Source organism: Scatophagus argus, chromosome 11 (assembly GCF_020382885.2).
Source record: "Scatophagus argus isolate fScaArg1 chromosome 11, fScaArg1.pri, whole genome shotgun sequence".
Taxonomy (NCBI): domain Eukaryota; kingdom Metazoa; phylum Chordata; class Actinopteri; family Scatophagidae; genus Scatophagus; species Scatophagus argus.
The window spans coordinates 5,089,302-5,101,826 of NC_058503.1; the positions used below are offsets into that span (position 1 = coordinate 5,089,302).

The following is a 12,525-nucleotide window of genomic DNA, read 5'->3' on the forward strand; positions in this document are numbered from 1 at the left end:
CTACTAAACAGACCTTGATGGTGAGATTGTTTTCTCAAGATAGGTTGTTATTTAGAATTTGGTTATAGACTCTTTTTCTCATTGACAGGTTTGTATAAGTGCTGAGTTAATGGATGGCAATAAATAAAGCAAACATAGCTCTGTTTACCTAGATCATTGATATAGAATTACAGTTTAATAACTGACAGCAGCCAGCCAATATCTGGTCCATAACTGCATCAGAACTTCTATGCTGAACATACAGTATGTGAGAATTTTTATTATGTCTGAAGCCTTAGTATGAAACTAATAATATGTGAAATGAGCAATATTTCCAGGGAAATATCAGAGTTTGCAAACCCTGGACACAATGCCAATAAATATCCCACAAAGGACTCTGTGTGGACCAGTCAAGTTGTTCCACACCAAACTTATCCAGCCATATCTTTATGGACTTTGTGCACTGAGGCACAGTCATGCTGGAACAGAAAAGGGCCTTCCCCAAACTGATGCCACAAAGTTGGAAGCACAGCATTGCCCAAAATGTTTTGGTACGCTGAAGCATTAAGATTTCCCTTCACTGGAAGAAAGGGGCCCAGCCCAATCCCTGAAAGACAGGTCCATACTACACCTGAATTCAATAATAAAGATAATAAAACGTGTCCCAATACTTTTGTCCATATAGTGTATGTTAAACGATAGTACACATATTGAAAATGCATGGCATAGCATGAGATTTGGACACTGCATATTAGATACACATCAGCAAAATATAAAACTATGTGCCGTACAAAAAAGCATGTGCTTGTATGATTTATAAAGTGTCCTAAATTCAAACCCCCATACAGTGCCGCAGGTTTACCTCCTTGATGTGGAGGAAGTCCTTGGCATCAAAGGAGACGGCAGTGCCAGCCACAGGAACGTCCTCATCCAGAGCACCACAGTAGCTGACATTGGTCCTCACAGCAAATGCCACTGCTTTAGTCTGCAATACAGCAGTGAGAAAAGAGCAATCACAGGAGTGAGGTGTCACAAAAAATGTCACAAAACATGACTTTTTATGTCATGATGTGGTTATTGTATTTTTTGTGTAAATTAAATTGAGAAACTGTTCATAACATAAACAGAAACAACAGAAGACAGAGGGTTTCCTCCAGCTGAGAGAGTTTTTACAGCACCAATGTGATCATGCTCCTGACAAAGCTGGTTTCAAGACAGCAGCAGTGGTGATCAGACCACTGGAAATCTCACTCCAAGGCCAAAAAGCCTTGATATCTAAGAAGATGGTGCCTTTGAATACATTTCCTGAAACTTTTTATATTTTTCTACTATTAACCTGATTGATCAAGTTGATTATTTTTATGATCGACGGATGAGATATAAATATATCACAGCTGAAAAGAAACCAAATAAAATTCCTACAACATAAAACACCGAATCCTTAATTGTGAGGAAAAAACAGCAAAATCAAAAGTTCTGTACGGATGTTTTAGAGAAATGACTTGTTGAACTCAACATTTTTAAATATAAAAATACTTGACGTGACACAGTTTAGGCAATCATTGGGAATATGATGACAACAGGATGGTGTCAAATCTCTGTATCTGTGGCTGTAAATCTATATTTACACAATTTGACAACGTTTATATAACTATTAATGCCAGGAGACCAGGACCAGACCAGGAGTACAGCATAGTCAGTGAAACTGAATCAGTCTTCTCTTTCTGAGCTGAGATTATAAGCGGTTTATGCAATATACAGAACTGTATGTTGCTCTATTGTCCTGTAAATAGTTCCTAGTGAAACTGACCTTTGCCCTCTCGAGCTGAACAGTAGCCTGCTGCTCCCTCTCCTGCCTGCCACCCTCCTTCTCCTCCTCCAGTGACACATCCGAGTCAGACGGTCGGCTTGTGTAGGAATCAGCTGAGCCCTGAGAATAACAGGACACAGAAGATGGATAAAAGGTACCAGTACAGACAAAACAACCACAGGGTGACAGCCTTCATTCTGTGATTTACGCTAACATGCAACCATAAACCCCTGTAATGCATAACATGATATGTCCTATTTGAAACTAAACACATTTCAAATGGTGCAAATATATGCAGAACATAATAAGGGCCTTTTTCTTAAAACCACAGAGAGCACAACTGTGCATGTGTGTGCGTGCGTGCGTGCGTGCATGCATGTGTATGAGTGGGCCGCGGTGTCATATGACTGGGCCCTCTCCTCTCCATACAGGATCAAAGGCTGACAGATTAAAGATGACCATCGGGCTGGGAGGGAAGGTTCACAAAGATGGTGTTTTTATTTTTAGAGATACAATTAGAAACGGCAAGGGCAGACACAATACTGAGCCACTGGGATGTCAACGGGAAAGTCTGGCTCATTTGTTTCATAACCAAGGTAATCTGACTCAGCGTGAAACTGAATGACACATAGGAGTAGGAGAAGAGAAGAAGCAAAATGTTACGAAAGGTAATGATAACCTAGTCTATGTGTTTGAGCCACAACAACAAATGACCTCCAGGAAAAAGAAATAAATACAGTATAGTATTTATAGTATATAGTATTTAATATAGTATTTTAGCAGCTATTGCACAGAAATAAGGAGGGTAAGCTATGCATTCTGTTCTAAAATATATAATATAATATAATATAATATAATATAATATAATATAATATAATATAATATAATATAATATAATATAATATAATATAATATAATATAATATAATATAATATAATATAATATAATATAATAATTGATATTTTCAGGTATTTTATTGAATGATCTGTTAGTTAAATGGTGAGTGAGTTTAAGTTGCCCCCATATGTTTAGGACATGTGGTTCAGTTTATGGAACCGCATGTTATTGTTTTACATCTTCATAAAAATAGAGGCAATTTTTTTATAACTCTCTGCTACCATATTTCTAAACATTAAAATGTATTTTATGGTCTCTACTGTGACACAATCAGCCCATGAACCATATTTGGAAGTTCAACTTCCTTCATGCCCATGCTGCAGCTGCAGCTAGATATTACTTTAGTTTTGTCTGTTCAAAACTCCACTTAACCTTTAATGAGGAAATGCATTACTGTACTGACCTGAAAACAGGTTGTGTATACACTATCTAATTCATCTTTCTAAACCTTGTTTTAAGGCAAGTAGCTAGATTTTTGGAAAATCTGCTTTCTTGTCAATCCAAGACTGCACTTATGTCTGTATGCTAAATATGAGGCTTGAGCCACACATGTTGGCTGCAGACATCTAACATTCAGTTAACAAGAAATAAGGTGTATATTTATTATGTTTGAAGCAGGTGGTAGGCTTTGGACAAAGCCAAAGTACCTGTTTCTCCATTTGCCTTTCTTATGCTAAGCTTGGCTGAGACTGATTTCAAGCTTCTAACTCCAAGCAGAGGAGCTGAATGTCCAACCATTTCTTTGAGCCAATTCAGGTTGTTATTTCTTTTTTCTTTTTGTTACCTTTCACACACACACACACACACACACACACACACACACAGTCATGTTTCCATCACTTTTGGGGACATTACACAGACTTACATTCATTTCCTGGAGGCTTAACCACCACCTAACCATAACAATAATCATCATCAACCATTGTGGTTGATGGGTCCTCACAATGTGACTGTGTGAACAGACTTTTGTCCCCACAACTACTGGAACACATACACACACACATACACACACACACACACAGTTAAAACTGCTGTGAAGTATGGAACCTTGGTTTATTGCAGATAGAGATGGGTGACAGCTTAAAGGAAAAAAGAACATTTCTTCTTTTAGTAAGGTATTATTTCACCACTAGCCTCCAGAACAGCTTCAGTGCTCCTTGGCATTAATTCTGTGAAAGTCTACCGGAGGGATAAACAATGTTCTTCAACATGATATTCTCTCTTTTAGTAACTGAGGAATGAAAGTGTAGAGTGACGTTCGGGAAGTCATTTCAGCATCTCCCATTGGTGCTCAGCTGAGATGGTGACTGTGAAGGCAACATTTCATCATGAGATAAAGGTAATAACTCAGTATTGCTTTGTATCGATTTGTAATGACCCTCACCTCTATGGGGACTCTAATTATGCCAGAAAAAACCCTGAAATGACCCTAACCCAAAGCAAGAATCTGCGCTCGTTCATTTATTTTTCCTTTAAATTGTTCAACCGTCTTAATGTCTGGTAAAAAGTCCTTAAACCCCCCCTACCCCCACCCCCCTCTGGATGGAGATTAGTTTTCATATCATCACTATGGATTCATCTCCTTCCTAGTTTCTTTGCCCCCATCTTATTAGCTACAAGTTAGTGGCTGTGGGGTTAGAGGAACAGTAAAGACACTCACTCACTCATTCAAGGCAGAAAGATAGCTGTAGAGAGAGAACTAAAGAGACAGCAACAGTATGACTGACCAGCTGAGGAAAATGTAAACCAGGTGTACAATGATGGCTAACTGGTACTGACTTTTGTCCTTTTATAATCTAACATATATCTTTTCCTTAAACTGTAACTCATCATTTGTCAGGGTACTTATAGTGAATATTGCACCATTGTACTGGAACATTGTGATGTTTTTATTGCTACAAACACAGTAACATGGTGAACACATTATGTCACCTGCTCCTGAACGTGAAATGAAAAGCACACAGTTTACACACCTGAGCAGGGCACTCTAAGTGGATCCCATGGCTAATGGACTTGTACTGTAAATCCATCCATCATCAAAGATGGCTTAATCTAGAGCCAACCTTGCCACTACCATTTTCAAACACTGCTCACTTTCAGTTTGCTCACATTGTCCAGAGACACACAGACACGCACACACACACACGCACACACACACGCACAGAGTGATGATGTATATACCACCAGGACATCTTGGCTCTGAGGACGTCACCTTTGGCTGACTGATACTGAACCTGTTTGTGCTCCCATGTGGGAGATCTGGCTTCAGGTTCAGTTTGTTACAAGTGCACCATGTAATAACAGCTCTGTGCTTTAGGCCTACATATAATGGAACGGCTCCACACGTTTGTTTTTCTATAATTCATCAAATTAATGTACAGACAGTGATGGGGCAGGACTGCTGTCTCTGAGATCAGAGCAGACATGGTCGCTAACTACATTAACAGTCACAATACGATTTGCTGTGCAAAAGTTTACATTTATATACACAGTATATAGCACCTGGGCAAGACAACTGGCAAGAAAGAGACCTGTTCAAGACCAGCTCACCCAACCAACAAACCAAGTGATTTTAGCAAATGCTGGCACAGTTTGTGGCCATCTTTGTGACAACCAAATCAGATATCTTGAATGACACATTCAGGAGATTTTCCAGCTGTGTTTGTAATATTATAAAGCAAAACACGATCTTTTCCTAACCCTGTCCAGGTGGTTTTCATGACCAATTTTAACAAGACGTGCTTGTCTTGTTAACAAGACAAGCACCGAGTTGTCACAACATAAAATTGAAAACTGAATGTTAAGTTTCAACATCCCAAACTTAAAGTTTCCACATATACCTGGTCTGCAGAAACATGCAGTGGCAACATTTATGCTGGTTGCATTTAGGTTAACCTTCATATTAGAGCCTGTGGGTCTCTGTAATGTAAGTAATTTCATCCCACAATTACAACACAAATAATCAGATTACAAATATGTGACTTCCTACAGAATCAAAACATCCTATAATCCTGTCTAGAAGAAGGTGACCTGCACAGGATAATGGTCTAATTTTTCAGTTCGAGATTTAGAGGTCTCACCTGTACTGTGCATCAAGCACGAACTAACCTTAGTAGTGACTTAAAATGCTCCTCACCTTAACTGAATGCTAAATCAACCTGGCGGTAAACCTCCTCACTTCTTCCAGGTGAACTAAGTAGACCAATCTTAGCCTAATCACCTGTTTTCGAGTACAAACAAAAACTCAAACACACGTGATTATGTAATTATCTAAGTTATGGCCTATAATGACTTCACATCACAGCAGTGTTTTTCACTCTGTCACTCTCTCTCTGGTCCCGTTAGCTGTTATTCTATCCCTGTGATGGAGTGAAAATGTTGTAACACAAAATCTGTACTTCACGCTACTCTACAGCTGAGCAATCACTGCATTAGCATAAACACTGGACGCCTGCCCTATAGGCGATGAACAACAAGCTCAGTGCACAGACTCTCTGGGGTCCACAAGATAATTACTACTAAACATTGCTTTCTAGTACAGGTACTGGGACTACACTGTGCGTGGTTGCCTGCGGGCTGCCATACACACCAGCCTCTCCTGGGTCAGAGCCAGTTATTCCCCTTGTCACTAGCAATTAAATGAGAGGAAGGACTGAAAGATGAGAGTGCTACTACAATTACCATCCTCCTATCCTTTGTGATTCACTGGTGTCTGTAACCCTCCTGTCTACTCTCATCTGTAACCCTCTTTGTTTGCCAGTCTCTCTGACTTTATCTGTCATTTAGTCCAAACCTGCCTTTGTCTGTCGGTTTCTCTATTTATGGAGACATACAAGCTTAATAGAAAGGCACTTGACACTGCGTTGTTCCAATTGCCAGCCAGCTCACATCAAACATATATGCACTGGCCTGGACAGGCAACTACTGCACACAACTATCAGTGCCTAAGTATTACATAACATGTAAAAATCTATTATGCTATGGAACCACGTTGCATGATATAATGTGGTACACAGTGTAGTTAAATGGCCATGACATGCAGCATGACATAATATGTGAATGTGTTCATGAATTTTAATGACTAATTTACTTTCATGTCATATAATCAAAGCAGCCCATCCCTTTCTGGATGACACACAACAACAGCAAGACCTCCTGCACTCAGTATTCACCTTCAAAAGACTGAAAACAAAGGGACAAATAAATCACTCCATAGCTTCAACACAAAAATGAAGGGAAATATCCTTTTTCTCTTTAACTTCAACAGCGCAGAACCCACAAGCTGCCCAGATCAACACATTTTGTAATCAATGTTGTTATCCAGATCAAATGAGTAAATCTTATACCCGAGCTGCCCTGCCGAATATATTGCATTTGACATTTTGTCATTATTAATGAAATAATATGTTCTGGGCCATCTTCAATATTAATATTTAAATTAATGATTTTTTTTTTCATGATATACTTTAATGTTATAAATTTCCCTTACTAATCTGTTCTGCAGTTATACACAAAACAGCCCAATGTCCTTTACAAGGTCTCAGGCCTCACAACATAATGTCATGTTGACAGTAAGGCAGGTGATGCACCATCTTCTCAGACCTCCTGAACAGCTCATTGTCTCGTGCACTGGATATCAGTTTACTGCAGGTTAAAAAATATACATTCCTGTGTAAACACTATGATTCTGCTTTTCTGCCAGTCTTTATCTCCACATATGCTCTGTCCGACACCATGAAATACAATCTGCAGGAAATGTAACAGCTAACAACTCAAACCACAGCTTTAAACTTGTTTTAAACTTGAGGCCCGCTGCTCAACTCCAGTCAGACGGCTCCTTTTATGTGGCCTGTAAGAGCTTGCAAAAAATGTATTTTAGGCTGCTGTGCTGTGTAAGTACAGTGTCCATAAATCCAAAATAGGGCATGTAGATTTCGTAATACGTGCACTGAAGGCATCTAGCCACCAGAGTCAGTATAGTCCGGATAGTGTCTGAATATTATGTAGCTGTAGCTAGTAATGTTCATCGTTGCAGCCTATTAAAATGTCCAAGTTTACACCAAGAAACGACAATTTAATGAGAGATGGCAAAGTGAATACATGATTGCGCTTTATGGAAACAAAACTATATGTAAATAAAGTGTGGTGTCAGCTGCACTTTGACACCAAATTTGGAGCCAAATATACTAAGCTTGGCCAACCAGAAAAAAGAATTAATAGGCAGCCTGAGTTCTATAATATGTTTTCAAAATGATGCAGCAGTGAAAGCAAGCGTTACTGTTGCTGATGAAGTCACCCGATTGTCAAGTTTTTCAGTATGTATTTAGGAAGCAGTGTATGCAAAAGGTAAGAGAACAGCTGCAACCAGAACACTGATGTGACCCTAGATAAAAAAAAAAAAAGAAAAAAGAAAAAAGAAAAAAGTTTGATACCCTTAGCTTAAATGCACTGCAACAAAACTTCCACAGGTAAAACAGATCTTATATACTATATATTATATAATTTAACTTGGCACTTGGAATACAAATAGGATTTTGAGTAATTTGAGAGCAGGGCTGAAGTCGGATCATAAATACCAGAAACTACAACTATCCTTCAACTAAGTTCAGGCAGTGAGTTTAGAAATACTTAAAATCAGGAAACTGAAATGTGACGCACTAAAACACCCAAACATCACCAAACATCGGCTGTGGGATGCAGCATGTCACCACTCTGACATCTGGCTGCTGAAGCATGAAGATCACGGAGACATTCCAACATGTGCTTGGATCTGGACCACCAATCCACATTTGTGAAGCTCGTAGCTATGAGGCAGACAGCAGTAAGCGAGGAGCTGATTGGAGTTTCCACTTGTTTATCTCCTCAGTTTTTTTTATTGTATTGCCATCCCCAGTTAGGTGGAGAACATATATTTAGAAGCAAAGAAAAACAGCTGCTTTTGGCTCCATATGTTTTTGAGTTTATTCAGCATTGTTAAAAAAACATTTCCATCACAGAATTGAAGAATTTTCTCAGTGCATTAAGTACTTACTGTATATTGCCTACAAGTCTTTAAATGTAAGAGTGTTTCACCGCCCATAATATTATTTGGTCTAGCTGAGTCATAAATGTTGATTTCTTTTATATTATTTTTTTGTCAAGGTAAAGTCTCAGCATTAGTGGTGATATCTTCTAAAAAAACAGATCTTTGCACTCATAAGAAAAATAATTGCATGATCAAATGATGGATATTTATATAAGATGATGATCATCTAAGTCATTCACAAGCCCAAATAAATTATAGCTGAATTGCTAATTTAAAGGCAGAGATGCTCTGTGCTGTTGCACCATCTCTAGCTCGTCATGTTGGGTGGATCTGAATTTCATTTTGCTGGGCAGCCAGCTGGTGGACAATTGGAGTCCTGCAGACTCAGCCAAATGGGGTGAAAAACTAGCCCCCAACAAAAATGTGTACCTAACAGATGATGCCACAGTCTGTCGATCCCATGGATGGTGAGGCATGCTCTGTTCAACACAACCCATTAACAGCTCCAGGAGGAGTTTAGGGCTGCTGGTTGGACAGTTAAAGACAGTGATGATCTCACTTTTTTCACTATTTTATGATGATGATTTGGCAATTAAAAATTGAACTATTTTCTGAAGATCTCAGTTACAGAAGTACAGCGGGAAATGAACTGGAAATGTGTTTTGACAAAAGAAAAACATAGCAGTATGAGCAAGTATTATTTCAAAAAGAAGCTGTAAAAACTGCACACAGTGCATGTGCGAGTACACCCGCACACACACAATAGGGCAAAGCTCATGGGAGCAGGGAACATGCTTACAAAGGGTTGTTGGACATCAGGACTAAGGCATGATGTATTGCTTTAAATTCCGCCCTGTTCATCAATTTCTTCTCCTGCTACAGCGCTTTCTTTTTTCCACAACCATCTCATACAATTACCATCCTCAGCCACTTTCACAGCACAACAGATGTTTGCATGATTGCATTCTCTGTTGCCATCAGCTGTTAACATGCCACAGTGAAAGAGACAGAGGTACAGTGTGTTCTCGATAAACTTTGTATTAATATTATGACGTGGTAAATAGTACCTTTTCCAACCTTTTCCATTAAATACAGGGAAAGGAATTCTGTTTGTATCTAAATTGCAGCATTTCACAGCAAAAAAGACTACTCTGAATAGCTGAACAGGATAAAGATGTGTTAGTGTCCTGAATGTGGAAGTACTGTTGAATGTCTACTATATGGCTTCAGTGAAAAAAAAAAAAAAAATACTCCAACGGCATATCAATAATTGAATGTAAATAAATGGCCAAATGTGCAACAGAGGATTTGTACTGCAGTAAGTCTTTGAAATCAACCTGCCAGGCTGGACAGAAAGGATTAATGCCTTTGTCCGGGGCTTCCAGGCGCCTCTGCTAATGATCCATTCAGAGCCATGGGAGTCTTTTCTTGATACAAATAACTGTTATTTACTGGCTCATTACAAATGAAATCTATAACCGCAGGACTGGAGAGAAAGGAAAATAAAAGCCCCACACCACTGGCCACTATATGAGCACCTGCTTCCTGTATCACCAATTCAAAACAAAGAATTGCCTCTCTGGACACACAAGATAAATTTCTACCTCTTATTTTTACCTCTGACAGGCAGGTGAGGATTTCCATTCTGTATCGCTGCATGTTAGTTAGCCATGCTACTAATTATTTTTTTCATTAGAAATTTTGCATTATTTTTTCAACCGATCAATTAATTGATTAGCTCATGAAATAAGAAAAAAAGAGCTCCCCAAAAAAAAAACCCAGGGTGACATCCTCATCAGCTCTACCGTACAGATTTGTGCGAAATTTAGTAGAAAAGTAGACAGAAGTCATTTGCTTGTGGTGCCAGCAGCACCGCCATATGGTCATTTAAACAGCACACTACATTTTGGTGCACAAAGAAGCAAAGATTTTTTGCTCAGCTCCTTGTTTCAAGACAAGTCTTTCATCAGAGGCCATGCCAGTTTATACCTAAAGAAAGTGTTCAATCTATTTCCAAAACAGACTTTTTTTAGCATGCTACTACATTTCAATCCAATTTTATCAAATGTGGTACATAAAGTATTTGGATTTAAAAAGTATCATTTAAAAAGTATCATCAAGAAGTATATTTCTTCTCATTAGTTGCCATATTCCCTTGACTTCTTTAAAAGCATGAAGTAAACAAGAGGTAAAACACTGTGTTGGCAATGTTATTGCTGATCCTTGCATTTGCCTCTTAGTGAAACCATTAAGGCGTGACTGACAAAGATGATGTCATTTAGCTCATTTTACTGGAAAGGACATAAAGTATTCAGAGCACGAGCCACTTTCCCAAAATTACTATCATGTGCACACACACAAGCCACAACTCTGCCAACTCGTTCGTCTCCTCTTCTCGTTCTATCTCCTGTCTCTACCACCCCACACACACTGACAATGAGTTGTTTGTGAGGTTATTATCTAAAAGTGTCAAGTGGTCAGTCTTGAGTTCATCGTGCCACACTCAAGCCTTATCTGTTCAGACGCCACAGCCTGGTCTGTTCTCCCATCTTCATCCTTCTTCCTCCCCTAACCTATGCGCCTATCAGACCCAGAGTAAAAGGCTAAAAGCATTCTCGCTTCATTATATCTACCACCAACAATGTTGGAGAAACGGAAACATACCTCTAGGCTTCTTTTAAACAGCTGAGCCCAAGTACGGGACAAAAGCACAAAACTTCACTTACATCACTTTATTCATAAAGATAAATGGCTGAAAGTTTTGATGTACAGACTCTTCGGTCTCCTTCCACATCCTCCCAATAGTACTAACCAGCTACTCCTAGATATTTCACATAATAACTTTTGTAAAGTCACACATTAAGCAACACTGAGCAAAACTGTCGTGGATTATTTCATTTAAGCTGAGAAAGGAAATTTGCTCTGCAATTTACTTATTGATGCAGGCATCTTATATTACTTATTTACTTATTGAAATAGATATACCTGTATTCAGTAACTAATGTTAATTTTGCTTTCACTTTCAAATAAACAGCTTAGGGTCTAAAGTTCATGTTTGTAACAATAATATTAACAGACAGCTAGCCACAAGCTATCTGATAGGCGTCACCTCAGGTAATTTGAGTCAGTGAACTTAACCCCTCTGCTATGTTTGTGGTGTTGGCACATTTTGAAGAATTTTTCATGCAACAGACTGGAGAGGAGGAACAGATGTCTGTGCTTTGGATTAAAGAGTGACCTGTTGGTTGGTAGCCAGCGGCTGCAAGCTGTAGCTCTAGAACAATAAACACCCAGAGTTGAGGACACGGAGGTAATTTTTTAACTTTTAAGATTAAAAATATAGATTAAATTTCCCCCTTTTGTTTTTACAGCCTGCTAGTGCTTCTTACTTCTAGTAATCAAACCGTTTCCACCATAGTGAAGTTGCTCCGCTTTTTGGCACTAACTCCTACTCCTTGGAGCATTGTTACTTTTGTTTTCAATAATGACTGTTGCTGCAGTAAGCAATATTTGCTAGGATGTTGGAATACTTCCATTATCAAGACATGAATATTTTTTAATTATATAAAAATTATACAGATATTATCACAAACAATACAATACAGTATACAAATATACATATACAAATATATTGACATCATTTTTTTGACCAACAATTCTTGTGCAAATTCTCAGTGGATAAGAAAGCTGTGTGAACATGAAGCATGGCTGTGCTAGCAGAAACAGGCATTCTGAATCAGACAGCTTCAATCACCAACAGGTGGGTGGCATGGGCATATAAGCCTACTATACCGTATGGCTATCTCAGAAAACA

The 12,525-nt window shown here is 38.7% G+C and overlaps 1 protein-coding gene across 2 annotated transcripts in view; it reads right to left on the reverse strand.

The window, feature by feature from the left end:
* The window catches only part of cacnb4a (calcium channel, voltage-dependent, beta 4a subunit), a 33,239-nt gene that overhangs the window by 9,210 nt on the left and 11,504 nt on the right, over positions 1–12,525 (reverse strand). For both annotated transcript variants that reach the window (XM_046404730.1, XM_046404731.1), the window contains 2 exons: positions 1,790–1,909; positions 842–964 (listed from right to left, as the gene is read on the reverse strand). In XM_046404730.1, the coding sequence (XP_046260686.1) occupies positions 842–964; positions 1,790–1,909 (243 nt within the window). The remainder of the gene's footprint in view (positions 1–841; positions 965–1,789; positions 1,910–12,525) is intronic.